Genomic DNA, 17,961 nt, shown 5'->3' on the forward strand with positions numbered 1-17,961 from the left:
ATGCTAATATTAATACGGATAACAAGTAATTTGTAACGAATATACCGCGAGATAACACGTCGCATTCAAGGTCCCATGGTGTAATGGTTAGCACTCAGGACTCTGAATCCTGCGATCCGAGTTCAAGTCTCGGTGGGACCTGAAATATTTTTATGTAATAAAATTAATTTATTTGTGTATTATAGGGCTTTACGTTCATTATTAATTAACAAACTTCCTATTTATTTCTCAACTGTTTGCTATTAAACAAATAACTCAGTTTTATTACCAATTTATTATATTTAGGTAATTTCAAAAAGAATTTTAGATACTTGAATATTTATGTTTTATAAAACATAACAATTCTATTTGTATAAAAATGTTATTCACAATGAAAAACATTTAAAAATGCCATTCAATATATTTTCATTTAAATTTAAACATCAAAACAGTAATGTGTAAGAGAGACTTCATGCGTACATTTAATAGTGATTTTAATTGGCAATCAATATGATATTTAAAAAAATTTCATAATCAGTGGTATAAAGCACAATATTTAATATTAAAACATAGTAGACAATGAAAAGAATAAATTCTGTATTTTTATTGATAAAATGTATTTAGGCATTTACAAAAACAAACTGTATAAACATGATAAGAAAAATCCAGATAAGTATGATCAAAAGATAACTAGATTCCAAATCAAACTTCAGCTAAATCCCACTTCTAATAAAGTTTATGGATAAAGCGTCATATGATGGATAAAATCCATAAGATTTGTTTATCTAGTTTCCGAAACTGCTGCTGTGCATATCTTGTAAAATTAAAGGATTAGATAAGAACAAAATTCAATAATTATTTGTACAAATTGATTATAACTTATAGTTTTTGAAAATTCTAGAGTTTAAACTGAAAAAATGCAGCAGATTCAATTGGCTCTTCAAGACTAATTACATCCCGAAGAGCCTTAACGAGCTCATCCGCCACCAGGAATATCACATGTGGGAAGGGTGTTAATTCTTCCTATCCTTTTGCGTGCACCAGGACCATCAAAAGGTCTGCAAATGAACAATTTATTTATTATCTTTCAGACATTTCATTGACAAAATGATTATAAATAATGATATATGTTACTATACTAACCCAGATCCCTTAGATCCATTTGTTTCCTGATCGTGGCTCAGTTTTAGTATCAAAATTAAACAAGGTTTTGAAACTGAAACCAAATTGTGGGTGGTTATTTAACTAACATAAAACAATGCAATAATTATTGCGTTACTCACAATTTGACAAAAAAGTCTATGAAGGCCCAAAAAAGGCCTATAATTTTCCTCAATCCCCAAGGCTGACCACCTTGATGGATTGTTCCATCTAAAATTACATCAATAAATCGAATTAAACGTAATTCTTAATTTAATATTACCAATTTAGATATTGCAAACATACCTGCTCCTACATACATTATTAATGTATGTACGTATCTACTCTATTCATGAGTTTTATTTACTGATTGACCTAAATTTCAACATTTTTTTTTTAATTTTGAACAATTTCTTATCGTCACGTCATCCTAAATTTTGATATGTCATTTTCAAGAATTTGCTCATAGTACGAGAGGCAACGTCAAAATTTTAATGGTTTAGGTTTAGATGATTGAGAATATATATTAAAAATGTAAAATTACGTGTTGAAAATTAAAAATCACACCTCATTATAGTTTATGAAACAAGATTTATTATACGATACCTTCAATATATTAGAAGTAATACATAAAACTCACTAATGCGATATGAAATTGATATATGTCAAAATGTAGACTAATTGTAATAATAATAATTGTATAATCAGTACTAAAATCTTACACAAAATATTACATTTTGAATAAAAATCGTGTATTTATACCTTAGAGCTAATTGAGTCGCCAAACATAATAAATATTATTATTTTTATACTTGTATGTAGAATTACGCCTTTATATAATTCTGTTTTTTTGTTTACTGTATAAAGTTATCAAAAAATGTTTTTTATATAAAAACCAGAAGGCAGGTAAACACAGTTTCTGATTTTTAATTGAATGGTATTCACCAAAATTAGAGACCGTTTGATGGCATAAGGTTACATTATGAGGAAAACATATATTTGATATTACTTTTACTTATTTAAGCAATTATCATAATCTTCGTATTTTTCTATCCTTATAATAATACAAAACATAAAGTATAACTTTAATTTGCTATAGTAAATTAATAATAATTATATGTTTATAATAATCATTAATAGTCCGTATTTACAATTTATTTTGTAAATAATGAAGAGTGTAAATGAAGAAAGCGTAGTTACTATGTAGTTAATGATTTTATGAATTGAGTTTACTGTTTTCTTTTAAATATTATTTTAAATATTTTATTCAGAAGTCGCGTTTATCGGACTATTAGTATTGCCATACATGATGGAATTGAAAATAGAGACCAATAATTACTACGGGTAACACTCTTTTTTAAACAAGTATTATTAACCTAACTTACATTAAAAACTTCAACAACGTGTTTTCGGCTTATACTAATTATATTTGTTGACGTTATATTGTGGAGATAGAATAATTTAACTTTTAATCTGGAATCATGAAAATAAACGCTAAGAAACCAGTTCCTTCAATGGAAAAAAAACAATCATCTTCCAAACCTAGATTATCAAAGGCTATGAGAAAAAAGAGCAAAGTCTTGACGGTAAAAGATACTTATTTCATAAATTATTTTCTTTCTGTTACTTTACTATTTCTTGTTTTTAGCCAAAGAATCAAAAAAACACAGATGACAGTGGCAAAAACTTTATTCCCATACACAAAAAGAGCGGTGTCGTTTACTTCGGGAGAATTCCTCATGGATTTTATGAGCAAGAGATGCTTTAAATATTTTTCACAATTTGGAAAAGTTAAAAAGACTCGAGTATCACGCTCCAAGAAGACTGGACGCAGCAAAGGATATGGATATGTTGAATTTGCAGATTTTGATGTGGCAAAGATTGTTGCTGCGACTATGAATAATTATCTTATGGGAAATCGACTTATTAAAGGTAGCATACTTTGAAACAATTCTTCAATAATACTCACAATTAGCTTTTTGAATTATATAGAAATTGCAAATTACAAATATATTATCATACAATACTAATGTCAAGTATCAACAGAACATTACAAAGTGTTTATTAAATGTTATATAATCAGTCATTAAATATCTTACAAGCACAGAAAAATTTTTCTGAATATCTTACCTGTCTTTTTTTAACCAAGTTTTATTTGATTATAGCAACTTTGGTTCCTTCTGACAAAAATTACTTTGCTGGACGCAATTGGACACAAAAGAAGTATCCAGGTGTAATTTCTCGAAAAGATGAAGTAAAGAATAAGAATCGTAGACTTAAGGGAGATAAAGACGATACAAGACGACAGAAAAAAATTGAAAAGTATTTTTATATATATTTAAGATACTTTTAATAATTTATCTATTAATATAAAGAATTAATGCATTTGTGCATGCATGAATGTTATGAATCTAAATTATTTATATTTGTTCTTAAAGATAATAATGAAGTATTACAATATTATATCATGTTTCGTTTATTACAGGTCAAAGTTGCCATGCTAATTTATTATTTGACATTTCAGATTAAATAAAATAAAAGAGCGCTTGCTAGAACAAGGCATTGATTTTGAATTACCTTCTGCAAATAACTCTCCTAGTAAAGTAGTTGAAGTAATATCTGAAAATTCATCAAATAGTGAAGGTCTGAAAACGGAAAGCAGTAACGAAGAAATGTCTGACGAAAATAGCTCCAATGATGAATGTGATGAATCTGATTTGGAAAGTGATGCAAGGTATTTATTCTCATTGAACCTTGTTGTTGTTATTGTATCTGTAATCTGTAAATCTATTGCAAATTTGCAATCAAACAATATATTAACTTTTCATAATAATAAATTCACTTCAAGATGTTATGGTCTAGTTGAAAGATGCATTTAGAAAATTAGTTCCTCTACATCTTAACTAAAATATGATTTAACAAGATCAATACAATCATCACATTCAAACCAATTTCAAATTTTTGCTTTTAAAGTTGTGACACAGCTCAAAGGGAATCAATAATCAATGATAATGAGATTTAAAAGACAAATTTTAAAGCTGATATCATGTAAGGTTATTTTATCTCTCAACTTGTATTATATGTTTTTATAATTTTAGTTCAGATGAAGAGTTGGTGGATGATGAAGACGATGACGATGACGATGATATGAGTTCTGAGGAGGAATCAGATGCCACAGATGAAAATGACGATGAAGGGGAAAGTGATCAGGAAAATGCACATAATTTCGTAGCAATAAAAAATAAAAAGAATCAAATGAATAAATTGCCAAGGCAAGATATGAATAAACTTTTGAAGCGAAGAGAAATGGGTGGAATTACTAAGAAAAGGGTTAACAATAAACAAAAATTGATACCTAACACTGCATTTACAAAAGCTGCTAAAGATATGGTCAAAGCAAAAGGTGCAGTTCTCAAAAATAAAGCCCAACTGACAAAGAAACACAAGTGAATTTCTAATTGATTCTTTAATATAAAAATTGAAGAATAAAATATTTTATATGAAAAACATTACATTTCAAGTGATTATGAAATATGTTACAGTTAAATTTGAAGTTAGTAATGTTATGTAATGTCTAAATTGGTTTGTTTTTATAAAACAGTATATGTAGACCTCACAAATCTCCATTGTCACTGCAATTTGTTTTTGTTCTTTTCCACTTCATTCTTCTGTTTTGGAACCAAACCTTTACCTGAAATATATTATACAGATATTTTAATTAATTTTTTATTAATAATAAAATAATAAACATCTCATTTCATAATTTTGAAAATGTTTGTTCACATTAATAAAATTTGTTGAATAATCATTTCACCTGCAATTCGTAATTCCTAGTATATTTTCAACATTTACAATCATTTTGGTACTTAAATGTAACATGCAATTGTGAAAACAAAATCTAATTCTGCTATTTTAAGTGTTCTTTTTTATTTTTTCAATGTAAACATGATTTTTTTTTATTTTCCTAATTTTAAGCAGTTTTGTATTATAAATTATATAATATACAATTGTATGACAATGATACAATAATTGTTATATTTATATAAATATTTAACACGATTTAGAAAAGAACAATTTTCTATAGGAGTGTGATTTCCAGAATAACAAGATATGAGCCTATACCTTTTACATAACAAAAGATATAATGTGATTGTAAATTGCTGTAATGCCTCAACTATTTCATAATTTAAGAAAAATGTGAGCTTTTCATCTTGAGCACAGAATAGGCAGTACAAATTGCTTATTATAACTATATTACCCATATATTACCATAGTGCATATCCTCATATCATGGTATTAGTGATTTTTTTAACGTAAAAGGATATTAAACAAGTGTTTTATTTTACTAGTTTATTATTATTATTAGTTTTTACATATATTTGTACATAAATATCCATATTAAATTTTTGAACGCAGGTTAATACTTTAACATTCCGATGTTGGTAGTTTTGAAAAACCTGAACTTACGTCACAAAGGATATGAGGATAATTCAGTTATGCAAGTTCACTGACAGCACTGACACTAATAATAATGTCATTGTTGTTATTGGTTTGGTCGTTGACAACAATGACGAAGAATTGCAAAATAAACAGTTTTTTTTTATAAATAAACAAATTATTATACGAAAGTAATTCATAAATTCAAATAGTGATATGAAATTAGAAGTGGAAGTGATATTATAACTCTTAACGAACGAATGCCGCCATGGACGCCTCAAAAATTTTGTCTTTTTTCATATAATTCTCAAAATGGGCACAATGCCGTTACAAAATAAATTTCAATATTCATCACAAAACAATATTAGCAATGGAGTAAAACATTTTTTAAAAATCCGTCGACCTGTCATAGTTTTAGAAAATGCGCTCGTTCGTTAAAGGTAAAAAACGGGTGATAAGTGTAATCAAGTGTCAAAGTTTGACTCTTTTATAACTTTTTTTGAAGTCAAGGTTTTTAATTCTGATGCAACCGAAAAGGACATTGTAAGGAAGTTACGACAATGTCAATATGTAAGTCTTACAAAATTATTATAAAATTTTAATATAATTTATAAAAAATATATGTGATTCCGGCCGGGATCGAACCGGCGGCCTTCTGCGTGTAAAGCAGATGTGATAACCGCTACACCACGGAACCCACGCATGGTTCTTAAAATATTATAGTAGAGATACTGTAGAGAAAAATAGTATAAGTATAGTACAAGGGCGAGCAACCTTTTTAACCCACGGGCCATTTTAAATTTTAAAATATCATGGCGGGCCGCACGTAATTTATATATATACTAGCCGACCCGGAAACGATTTGCCACAGGAAATATTTTTAGAAAATCATTAGTATTAAAAATGGCTAACTAATTCTGAATGTATAAATATGTAGTATATAAATGAAAGAGGTAACTAACACAAATTACATTGATAAATTTCCCAACGCAACGCTAAAATACTAACGTCCATATTTAAATTATGATAACACTGAAAAAAAATTCAATTTTCTTTTAAAAGCAGTTTTATCTTCAGATTTTAATATTAAATTTTAAAATTTTTATTGCTAAAATTACTCCTTTTGCAGGGCATTCAAAAACTAGGTACTTTTTAAGCACATCGAGAAATATTTGTACAATAGGATAGGCCTGCAAATCAGTTAGTTTTATCGAAGGTGACCATTTCGTTGCCAATATGTAAGAATTGTTTTTAAAATGTTGCAGCGGATAGAGCGGATAAATTTAAGCTTTTCTAAAAGCTCAGAAAAGTCTTGATCGAATATCTATTATAAACGTTCACAAAAAAGACGATAATTGTTAATTGATCGATTATCTGCTAAAATGACTATTGTGAAATAAGAGAGTGAAATTTGGAGTTGTATGTAGTTTTCCATTCCGCATTAAAAAAATTAAAATAAAGAACAAAATTTAAAAAAATTATTACAACCCATAAAAAATAAATTTGAATAAAATTGAAAATTTTTTATAAACTCAAAAGTCTGAAATAATATTAAGTCAAAAAGATTCATTGACTGAGCGCGGAAATAATGTAATTCCAACAAAATTACAAAATTGCAACAAAAAAAGAACAAATATAAAATTTGAAAAAAGTATATATTTTATATATACGAGTGTATATGCAAAATGAAAACAAATAATAGTTAAACAGAAAAACTAATTTTCTTGAAAACTTTAATGAAAAATTTGGCACTGCGTTTTTATATAAGCTGATCGATATAAGCCGTTTTTTAAATCTTGTTCTTTAATTTTTTTAAAGCGGAAAGTAGCATAGTGTATGCAGCTTTAATATGTTTTACTCAATTTTGATCGGTGGATGGATCGAAATTAACACAGATCCACAAAAAAAGTTGTCTAAATTGGGGTGTGCATGTTTTCCAATGTACCATTTACTTCTGAAGATAAATCTATAGTCAAAATTGGGACGCAAAATATATAAAAACTGGCACAATCAATGTATAAATTTTTCTAAATGAATGAATTATTTTCCATCGACTTTTTTTATGGACCTGTGCAATCGTTCGCATACATACGTACTTCTAAAAAAAGAATTTACATTTAAATTTCTTTGCGTTTTTTTTTATCAAACGCAAAAATTTCTCAGAGCTGACAAGAAAACAACTTTGTTGCTAGCTTTGAACAATTAAAATTTGTTCATATTTCCTTTTTCTAAACATACTTATTTAATTTTTTTAAATTTAGAAATGCGTTTTTGCTATGTTCTCGGACAACTTCTCAATTTTTCTTGCAATATTGTTAAACTAATATTTAAGTTAATATTTATTTTATCAGGAAATGCTGAAAATTTTTGCGAACAACAGTTTTTACCAGTATTTGACTGACAACAAAATCAGCCTTTATAGCCGTATTTTATAAAATATCTAGAAAAATAGTCTGTAGTTGAGAAACGCTTGGCGGGCCGCAGAAAATCATCCGGCGGGCCGCATGCGGCCCGCGGGCCGCGGGTTGCTCATCCTTGGTATAGTACTATAAAAAAGTATAGTATAGCATAAGTACAGTACTATAAAAAAGTATAGTATAGTATAAGTATAGTACTATATAAAAGCTCATATTGTACATGTAGTAATTTAACTGGTAACGCCTCGCACCTGCATATAACACCCTTTATTTTTTTTTACTTTTTAAATTCTCAAAGAAGTTTGTTTTTGCAAAAAATCGATTTGCTAATTTTCTGTTTTCTCGACGTTTCAGGTCATTCTGAATTGAATGAGAGCAGATTTCAATAAAGTATATGTGCCTATGTGTATTTGAGTCGATTTTTGACCTTCGGTCGACGTTGTTTCAAAATCGGTTGAGCCGATTTCAAAAATTTAAGCCATTTGATGTATCTCGATAAGGACTTTGTAATTAGCCGAAAAGTGTGAAATTTTTTGTTCACAATTTTGCTCAGATATAACAATTCAAAAATTATTCGAAAGCCATTAATTGGTAATCTTGTTGACTAGATCCCGGTAAAGCTCGGCTGGGCCTTCTCTTGGTAACTAAACGTTGAAAACAATTTTTTGACGAATTTGATCAATCTTTGTACTACGATAGATGTTTTAGTTTCAAGTAACATAATGAAATATTATAGGCCTACGATACGCGGTTAAATTATAAAAGAATAAAACTTTGCCCAGCGTTGAAGGGATTCTAACCAGAATCTATGGCGGAGCATGTTTACAATTTTACATTTACTTGATGTTGAGAAATTATAATACCAAAAACACCACAAGTAGGAGCAACAAATTGAAAGTCCTCTTCCTTGCTCGTTATACAATAAGGATTAATGACCAACAGAATGAAAGTATTAACTTACCTGTCTTTCGGTTAAACGCAAAGCTACTGAAATTTCGTATCTTCTAAGACGTGTGAGATAATTGCAAAATTTGAATTCGTCTTCCAATTGTTTGATTTGGTCTTTTGTAAAAGCAGTGCGTTCTTTACGCGGTGCTACTTGCGCCCTGGTCTTCGCCTTTGCCGTGTCCATACATTCATTTAGTTCTGAAATTGTAATGAATCAATTATTGGCCAATACATAAATGTTAGATCAAAATATATTAAGAAAAATGCAATAGGAAAGTATTTCTGCAAATACTCTCGCATTGCAAAAATAATAACAAATATCATATTTCTATAAAATAATAAATAATATTTCTATATTTAACTTTATATTATTTATTACTAGTTTTATTTATAGTGCATCGACATTAATTTTTGGGCATATTAATTTATTTATAGTGTTTTAACTCATGTTCCAACCTCTCAATCTTAGCTAGGAGGAAGTTGCATTTTGTCTTGAAGAAAGTTAATCAATCGACTTAATCAATAAGAATTAAGTTTTAACCATTTTTAAAACAGACATAATAAAATTTAGAGATTTTGACATGGTCTATTATTCACAAATTTGATAAATTTTTATAATCAAAACACTTTTTGTAAGTATGTAATATTTTATAATATTTGAAGACCTTGACTTTTATCATCATACAAAGTTTCGTCAAAATCAACCAAAAAATTTCAACAATTAATTTCGGACAAATGTTTCGTTTCATCTTTAGTAAACTTTAACCAGCTTGATACATAACTAATACTCTTCGAAATGTTTTCGAATTTTCAAAATCGGTTCAGGTTTTTTGTCTAAAACGTAGACAAATAATTTTGCACTTGTTTGCTAATTTTAAAGATCAGCCGATACCCTAGCAAATTATTCAACGGAAATCTTTATCGAGTTTCATCATATCAATATTTTGCAATTTTGATGTCAAACGAACCAGAATTACTTGAAAGAGAGAATTTCAATTCAAATTTGTGAGAAGACACAAAAATAGCAAATTGGATTTTCTGAAACGAACATATAAAAACAAGAAAAAAATAAGAAAATAAAAAGTATCTTCAAAAAATTTGTAAACTCAAAGTTGCAATCAATTTATGAAGAATTACAAATTTTTGGATTCGGTCGGTGACCGAGGGGTTACAATTCCTGATGCACATAAATTTTCATTCTTCTATTAATAAGTAATCTATTGTATTACTGTTTAACTTATACGATTTAAGTTCATTTTATTTATCGTTATTCGATATATTTCAATTTTTACATATTTGCTTAAAAGCAACATGAGGTAAATTAATGATTCCGATTAATTTGCAACAAAATTTTGATTCCGGCCGGGATCGAACCGGCGGCCTTCTGCGTGTAAAGCAGATGTGATAACCGCTACACCACGGAACCGACGGGTACATAATTAGTTGCAATTTTTGAATTCGCACATGGCTTGTACAGTTGATCAAAATGCACCAAATGCATGCAAAAATCACATGTTTATATTTCAATGTTTAATAGTACTGAAAGAATTACTTCATTTTACTGTCCAAGTAAAAAATGCACAAGAGTAACCGTTGCTTTACATAGAAAAGCCAAAAAAATTTCCACATAACTGTACGACAAATCTAGATGGTTTTGGAACAGAGCTTTGTTCGAAAATAAAAATGTATTTATTCATTTATTTAATGTGGAAAATTTTACTTTGAATAAGTTTATGTCTTATATCATTTATATCAACCAATTGATTCAATACAAGCATTATGTAAAATAAATGCATTTTTAGCGCACTCTTTTTAATAATTTTCAGATAATTTATTATTTCCAATAGTGATTTGGAAATAGATAATGTGGCTGATGTGGTCTTCTGTAATGCTAGCAAATGTTATGGATTTTTTAATTTTGTGTAAGCTTTTCTAATACTTTACAATAGAATTCTAGGTTGAAGACTAACATTAATTCAAAGAGACTGTTTGGACGTATTTTTGTTTTATTATATTGGCCATGAAGGTGACAACCTTCAGGGCATTAAGCTTTACACAGAATGGTTGCTACCCCTGGTAGAGGGGGTAGCAAAAAATTCTTATTGAACTAGTTGTTCACTTCTAAAAGTAAAGTCCGCGAAACAACATGTATAATAAATAAGCAATAGATATATCTTTTTTTTATTATAACTAAGTAACAAATCAGTGATTGTAATTAGAACTGCATCAAATACATAATATACAAACAAATTAGTGTTTAATACAGTCTACACTGTATCAGAGAAAAAACTCAAAAAATACACTTCCAAAGTTAATGAATTTAGTTTAAAGTAGATGCAGTTAGTATATTAAAAATTTTCATTTTTTAGTACAAATCTCATAATCTCACTAATTTGTCTGTATATTTTTTAACTGTAATTGATTTGTTCGAGTCGTCTTCTGAAAAATATGCAGATACTGTATGCATTACCAAGCTTCACTTATTCTATGGCATGTTAAAAATGCATATGAAAATCATTTTAATATTTTTGCATTTTCAATTATTTAATCGACGGAAATTTCAGAATTATTTTAGAAAATTTGTTCATCATACCTAGATTGTCTTGAAGTTTTGCATAGACGTTGTCTGCGATTTTAGCGTAGGCACTGTATTTCCTTTTATTAGCACTATTAAATTTTGAATTATTAGATTGTTCTTCGTTTATATTTGAAGAAATATTATCATTAACTAACAAAGTAGTTGGTTCAACTGGTGTTACTTTTAATTCACTCGTAGAAATGATGGTTTCGTTTTCCTGAAATTGTTAAAGATAAATGAAGTATTTAAAGTAAGGAATATGTATGAAATAAATATTACACATATGTCCCTTAGCTAAAGAAAAACAATAATTGATGAACATTTTAAATGTTGCAAATTATAAAATATCGAAACCATTTTTTTTATTTCTTATATCAAATCCTTACAATGCCTCCTATTTTGAAACGAATGAAATGAAATACTGTCCAGGTATTGTTAAAAAAGATTGTTATAAATTATTAAATAATCTATAACTTCTTATTCACTTAAAATTCATACCTGAACCGCCTTCGTATCCACACGATTTGAGTAATTTTCCTCAATAAAATCATTTATTTCATTTATCCCTGTTTCATCTTTAATTTCGGAATTTAATTTTTTAACATTATCACCATGAATTGACAATTTTTCACTCTGATTGTTATTTAAATTTATGGACTGATGAACATTTTCATAATATACATTCTGGCAATTTAGTGCATTATTGTCACCACCTCGTAAAGATTCACTGCGATAAAAATTAGATTTGGAAATTGGGTTTATATAATAATTTTCTGCAGTATCATTTATAATTGGTTGAAGTTCTTGTAGATATCTTTGCAAGCAATAAGATTGCTGATGGTTGGATTTGACTTCTTGATTTTGTGGTGAAATTCCTTCATATGCAGACAAATGCATGTATTGGGCGGTTTGGTAAAACATGTGAGGGTAGTTGATCAATTGATCCATGGAGGGTATATATGTATGATCTTCCATTTGAATAACTTTTATTTATAACGGTTTCATTTAATTTTTTATCACTACTTAAATTAATATATTACTTTAATTACAGAAATGTAAGAATATTTTATTTATTTTAAAATTATTTTTTTTTGGCAAAATAAGATATTTTAAAAATTTAAAATTTTGCCATTTAAAAAGTTTAAGCAATTTTTATAGATTTTTAGAAAGAATAATTTTTACTTCAAATTTACTCTTTGCATATTACATTTAATTTCATTAATTCTTCAATAATAATAAGTTTAGTACTATCGGTAATTTTCAAACCAACTATTTTACTATTTATATTGAGTGTATTCACTTAACGAAATCACAATCAACTAACGAAGGATCTTTGTTCCTTAGAAAATCTTGATGAGATATTTTCTACTCATTGCTTATAAGATCACTACTACAACCTAACTTAAAGAAAAATTTTAGTCTAAGGTTTTTCTTGATCAGCATCTGGACCAATAGCAAGATTCTGGGCGTAGGCACATGTCACAGTTTTTTATTGCCATTGGTTTAATCCACACACATAGAATATTATATATATATATATATATATATATATATATATATATATATATATATTTAATATTATATATATATATATATATATATATATATATATATATATATATATATATATATATGAGTAAGTTCTTCAAGGGCATACATCAAATAAAAGGCAAAGATTTAGAAGTTAATCTTTAATTTTTCCAAACGTTTCGACATAGTATTTTATGTCATCATCAGTGGATCTACAGAATGAATATTGAAAAATTAATATAATCTAGGAAAAAATGACAGAAATTGGAAAAAGAACTATAGATATAAGTAATATAATTATAGCAATAACAATTATACTTAACAGATAGATAAACAAGAGAAATGAAAAGTAAAAAGAAATATATATAAACATACAAAAGCGTAATATATATACATAAATAAACACACAAACATGTATATATGATATGCATGTAAAAACACGTACACATATGCACATATACATACGAATAATACGTATATATAAACATATACATACGGACATGTACATATGTATATATACATATATACATACATACACATACACATATACATATATACATACATACACACAAATATACATACATATATATATACATATATATACATATACATACATATGCAATACAGACACATACACATATATAGACGCTATCACAGCTAGATGATATATATATATATATATATATATATATATGTGTGTGTGTGTGTGAGAGGGTGTGCGTGAATGTGTATGTGTATGCATTAAAATAAAATCTTGGAAAGCATTAAATCAATTATTTTATAAATGAATAAATGCAAAAACTTTATATAATTTCTATTTTCCGTACGTTTTGATATATAATTTTATGTCATCATCAGTGAAAATAATCAAATTTGAGAATTAGCATAAAATTCATTAATAACTTTCCTATTTTGTAATACTGAAACAGTCGCTAACTCTGGATTGATTACTGATCATAGTTGTATTGAAGTTTAATAATTTTTCAGATGATTATGATTCAGATGCCTATTGTATCTTGAATTTTCCAATAAGCTATATAATTTTTTAATTATTAACTGCATTATCAGTGCAGGAGCATTTTCCCATTTTTTTTAATTATTGAATCACTGCTACAATTGTTAAAAACATTAAGTAACAGTAATGTGAATTATTGTAAGAAATAAAAGTTGTAGGTATTATTGCATGTACTTTCAATTATTATAATTTTTTTTGAAAAAGCTAACTTTTATAATTTATTCAAAAATATTTGGGAAAAGTCAACTCATGATTATAAAGGTGTAAGTACAATTTATTTAGATAAAAAATCATTATTATCATTAATTATTTTAATTATCGGCATTTATTATCGGCAATTATTCGATTTTTTTTCTCGCCGTGAGAACAACCATCCTTGCACTTCAACGAACATTTTAAAAAAAGAATTGGCCAATTTGGTCCAGGCGTTGTTGAGTTATGCGCTTAGCAACACATTTTGCGATTCATTTTTATATTAAAGATAACTGGATTTATTACTGATTTGTGTGGTATTACGATTTAGTGAAAGTAAATTTGGTAAGAAAGTACTTTCTTACCGATCTACTATTCGGTTTGATTGTTACATTTAAAGTTAACTGCAGAGGTTCCGTGGTGTAGCGGTTATCACATCTGCTTTACACGCAGAAGGCCGCCGGTTCGATCCCGGCCGGAATCAAATTTTACCCTCGTTTTTCGAAAACTTCTATAATTTTTAATGAAAGTTGGTATGATATGATTATGAAGTTTTATATACTTGTTACTAAATTCAGCCTCGCTTTCCCAATTGTTCGATTTACGACAATTATTCTGTTTAGTCGTTCTTTTTATAAACATAATTTAGGAGCCGATTCTGCCGTAAAATAGATATACCAATGTAATGGCAAGGCTATGTTACTGTGCTCTACGCTCGTACGTTCATACAAAATGGTACTAAAATGCCATCAGACGTTTTACATAGCAAATTGCAACTTCACCCATATTTTATCAAGTCATATCTGAAAAGTTACATCGTTTTTTTGACCTTTGTGCGTTTTCTAAGTTAGGTTTTTTTATCTAAAACGCCCGCAATATTTTCAAATATTGCCGTTTATCTTCCGATAGCAACGTCGTGCGAATCAAGATTGTGACTGGTTATACATTTTTTCCCTCTACTTTCAAGTATTGTTGATAGAAAATTCTTAACCTTACTTGTTTTTGAGATATCGGTGGCCTTTTATCCGCGGACCTTTAAGCCCCGCTATGAATTTCTTTTTCAATCTTTCCCTAGTAGTGTCGTGGAGTAATTCTCGCAAGTTAGTTTGGAAGATCCTCGAGGCAGATTTTGTAATTGTTTGAATGTATTCGAATTTCATTGTTTTTGTGCTCATGTTGGCGTATTAACAAGTACTCGGTACATACTTTTGAAAAAAAAATATATCAAAATAACAATATTGTACATAAGTTTAAAATCAACCTTCAGTAAGTTAATAACAATAAAATTTAAAATACTATCCCATTATAGAAGCCCATTTTAAATGATGATTCGCGTCATATATTCAGAGATTAATTCTTACTACAAATCTTATATCTCTTGAACAATTTCACAAATTGTAATGGACTGAAACAATTTTTTACCAGAGTTCGACAGCATCAAACAAAATTTCAAATCAATGGGACTTCTTTTCTTCAAATGGAAAACGTTGATGTAACAATTATGATAATGTGTACGAATTTTAAGAATTTCCTTTTGCAAACTATGTCTATTATTTTACTATGCTCCTTCCTTTAGACTTAGAGACTGATATTAATCATCTGGCCGACAAAGAGAGTCGGTGGCTTATGATGATTCGCTCGTCATATGTTTAGAGATCTAGTTAACGATCGCAAAATAATAAAATTACTATAAACGAATGATGATATATATGACGATATATAATTAATAGTTTGTATATCAAAAGTCTTACAAAAAGTTTATTATGCTTTGACCTACTGCATAATATACGAACGTCTTTTCATCTTTACTATATTCTCCTACTATGATTCTATCTTTACATCTATCACAATTATTAATTTCGAAAGATGATTAGTGGCGATTTGAAGTGTGATATTATTCTAAAATATTTTTACTTTTTATTTAACATAACTCAATTTATACAAAATATATAAATTGACAAATATATTTATTCGTCAATTTATATTTTTTTTTATAAATTGAGTTTTGTTAAGTTTTGTTATCTATATATAGATATTTGATTTGCATAATTTGATTATCTGCTTGATTCTATTCTTAATAGTTTTATAGTTAAAAAATGTTTGTTACTAAATATTATAATTATATTATAAATGATAGAGTAATGCTGTTATACGAATGAATAAATAATTTTAAAATATGCATATTTCACAAAACTCTGAAGTATTAAGTGAATAACTTCAGTTATCTGACAATTTTCATGTCATTTTTTTAACAAATTGAACCAATTTGAACAAGTTAGCCAATAATATTAATTCAGTAAGTACTCACAACAGTTTTGTTCTCAAAATATATCAAGAAAAGTAAAACATTACTGCCTAGAAGCTCGTATTTAAAATTAACCAATTAAAAGGCCTAAAAGATCCGTCTTGTTGACTTTTGCACCCTTTTAAACTCTGATCTTTCGTTAAGATATTTATTGATCGTTTAAGAAAACTTCCGATTTTTCAATTCGACACACGTGCCAGTCATATGTTAACAGAGTTTTTACTGAAATCTACACATTATTTAGTTTTTAACTCTTAGAGTTCTGTAGGTAAAAAATCTGAAACAATTTAGTATTATTCTATTATTCATTCGCTTCATTTATTAAATTAATCTAGACGAAGTTCGAAAAATTCATTGACAAAGAGTTTTTTAATTGAGTATGAATTGTAACGAAATTGAAGAAGAGCAGATATTTACTGATATTGTTTATAATTTATTTTTTCACCAAATAATAATCCCAAAATCATAATCATCATCATAAAATATCAGGAATTTTTATCTACAAGTTATATTTTTTTTAAATATTTTATTGACCTTAAGAGTCCTATAAACTGTTGTAATGACGTTTCCTAACTGTGAGGCTTTTTTAGAAGTCAATCCAACTTCGTGTTTCACCTGATGAATTTCATTATTAGAATTTCTTTAATACTGATTAGTTTTTGTCAGAGGCAGCAATACTATTATCCATAATAATATTATGTCACCAGAATGCATAGCTTGAATTTTTACGGTAATGTTGCTTAAACGATGAAGAATAAAATTTAGACTTCGCATATTACTTGGAACCAAAATTAGCAAACAACTTCTAATTTCACATCGATATCAATTCTTTCTACCGCACCTTTTTCTATTTTGTACCTTTTTTATTTCTCAAAGTTGGAATAACGCCATACCGACAAAAATTCCATGAAAATGATACCCCTTGAAAGTGTCTTTGAAAAAAACTTCTGTTTAGTGTAAACAAACAATTAGTGAATGAAGAAGTTTCCCAACTTGTGGCTTGTCAAAATTAGATCAACTGCGCGGCTTTTCAATTCTAATTGGCTTTATCTGTATTTATAGAAACTTACACATGAATAAGAATTCCCGTTTCAAAATCGATGCATTTTCATTTATGTAGGATAGATAGAAATAGAAATTTATTAGGATTCAAATGTTGCAATTTGCGTCACAACATAATAAATGAATATAGTTATCATTTATAGAGTTATATGGATTAGTTAGTGAATAATTTTTTACTGTTCTAAGAGTATTTTTGTTTTTGCATTTCTACTCTTAGCTTGTAGTAAGAGTAGCTTGTAGTAAGTTTTGGCCCCGAAAAGGCTCCATCTTGATTCGTGGAAATATGACAACATTTCTGTTTCTCTTTTATGGTCATGGATTTTAGTTTTTAAGATGTGATTTGATTAATCTGCATGGA

The 17,961-nt window shown here is 27.8% G+C and overlaps 2 protein-coding genes, 1 long non-coding RNA gene and 4 other non-coding genes across 7 annotated transcripts; 3 read left to right on the forward strand and 4 right to left on the reverse strand.

Annotated features, from left to right (window-relative positions):
* Positions 1–69: 69 nt before the first annotated feature.
* On the forward strand, positions 70–141 carry Trnaq-cug. Its single transcript has one exon. It is a non-coding gene; the product is annotated as a tRNA-Gln (tRNA).
* Positions 142–582: 441 nt separating this feature from the next.
* Positions 583–1,559, reverse strand: LOC113386761. Its single transcript, XR_003368012.1, has 4 exons — positions 1,426–1,559; positions 1,263–1,350; positions 1,123–1,195; positions 583–1,037 (listed from the first exon to the last, which is right to left on the reverse strand). It is a non-coding gene; the product is annotated as an uncharacterized LOC113386761 (long non-coding RNA).
* A 954-nt stretch (positions 1,560–2,513) lies between these two features.
* On the forward strand, positions 2,514–4,619 carry LOC113385129 (MKI67 FHA domain-interacting nucleolar phosphoprotein-like). Its single transcript, XM_026622937.1, is given in 6 exon segments — positions 2,514–2,705; positions 2,768–2,884; positions 2,886–3,051; positions 3,285–3,441; positions 3,644–3,853; positions 4,218–4,619. Coding segments are annotated over 6 exon segments (1,107 nt in total). The 5' UTR covers positions 2,514–2,600; the 3' UTR covers positions 4,570–4,619.
* Positions 4,620–4,732: 113 nt separating this feature from the next.
* On the reverse strand, positions 4,733–12,447 carry LOC113386037 (homeobox protein Hox-B6b-like). The gene is made up of 4 exons (XM_026623847.1): positions 12,181–12,447; positions 11,515–11,716; positions 8,935–9,119; positions 4,733–4,810 (listed from the first exon to the last, which is right to left on the reverse strand). The coding sequence occupies exons 1-4, from the start codon at positions 12,445–12,447 to the stop codon at positions 4,733–4,735; spliced, it is 732 nt and encodes a 243-aa protein (XP_026479632.1).
* On the reverse strand, positions 6,181–6,253 carry Trnav-uac. Its single transcript has one exon. It is a non-coding gene; the product is annotated as a tRNA-Val (tRNA).
* Positions 10,275–10,347, reverse strand: Trnav-uac. Its single transcript has one exon. It is a non-coding gene; the product is annotated as a tRNA-Val (tRNA).
* Positions 12,448–14,647: 2,200 nt separating the features above from the next.
* Positions 14,648–14,720, forward strand: Trnav-uac. Its single transcript has one exon. It is a non-coding gene; the product is annotated as a tRNA-Val (tRNA).
* Positions 14,721–17,961: the final 3,241 nt, after the last annotated feature.

The sequence above is a fragment of the Ctenocephalides felis genome, unplaced genomic scaffold (genome assembly GCF_003426905.1).
Source record: "Ctenocephalides felis isolate EL2017-DRISC unplaced genomic scaffold, ASM342690v1 CF-g0.4_SCAFFOLD_03571, whole genome shotgun sequence".
NCBI lineage: Eukaryota > Metazoa > Arthropoda > Insecta > Siphonaptera > Pulicidae > Ctenocephalides > Ctenocephalides felis.

What these genes read in the sequence shown, in the direction of transcription:
- LOC113386037 (XM_026623847.1), bottom strand. Translation starts at nt 12,447, where the DNA reads ATGGATCAATTGATCAACTACCCTCACATGTTTTACCAAACCGCCCAA. An exon ending in ATGCACTAAATTGCCAGAAT is followed by an intron (nt 11,717 to 12,180) that starts GTATATTATGAA and finishes TAACAATTTCAG; the next exon opens with GAAAACGAAACCATCATTTC. An exon ending in TGCGTTTAACCGAAAGACAG is followed by an intron (nt 4,811 to 8,934) that starts GTAAGTTAATAC and finishes AATATATTTCAG; the next exon opens with GTAAAGGTTTGGTTCCAAAA.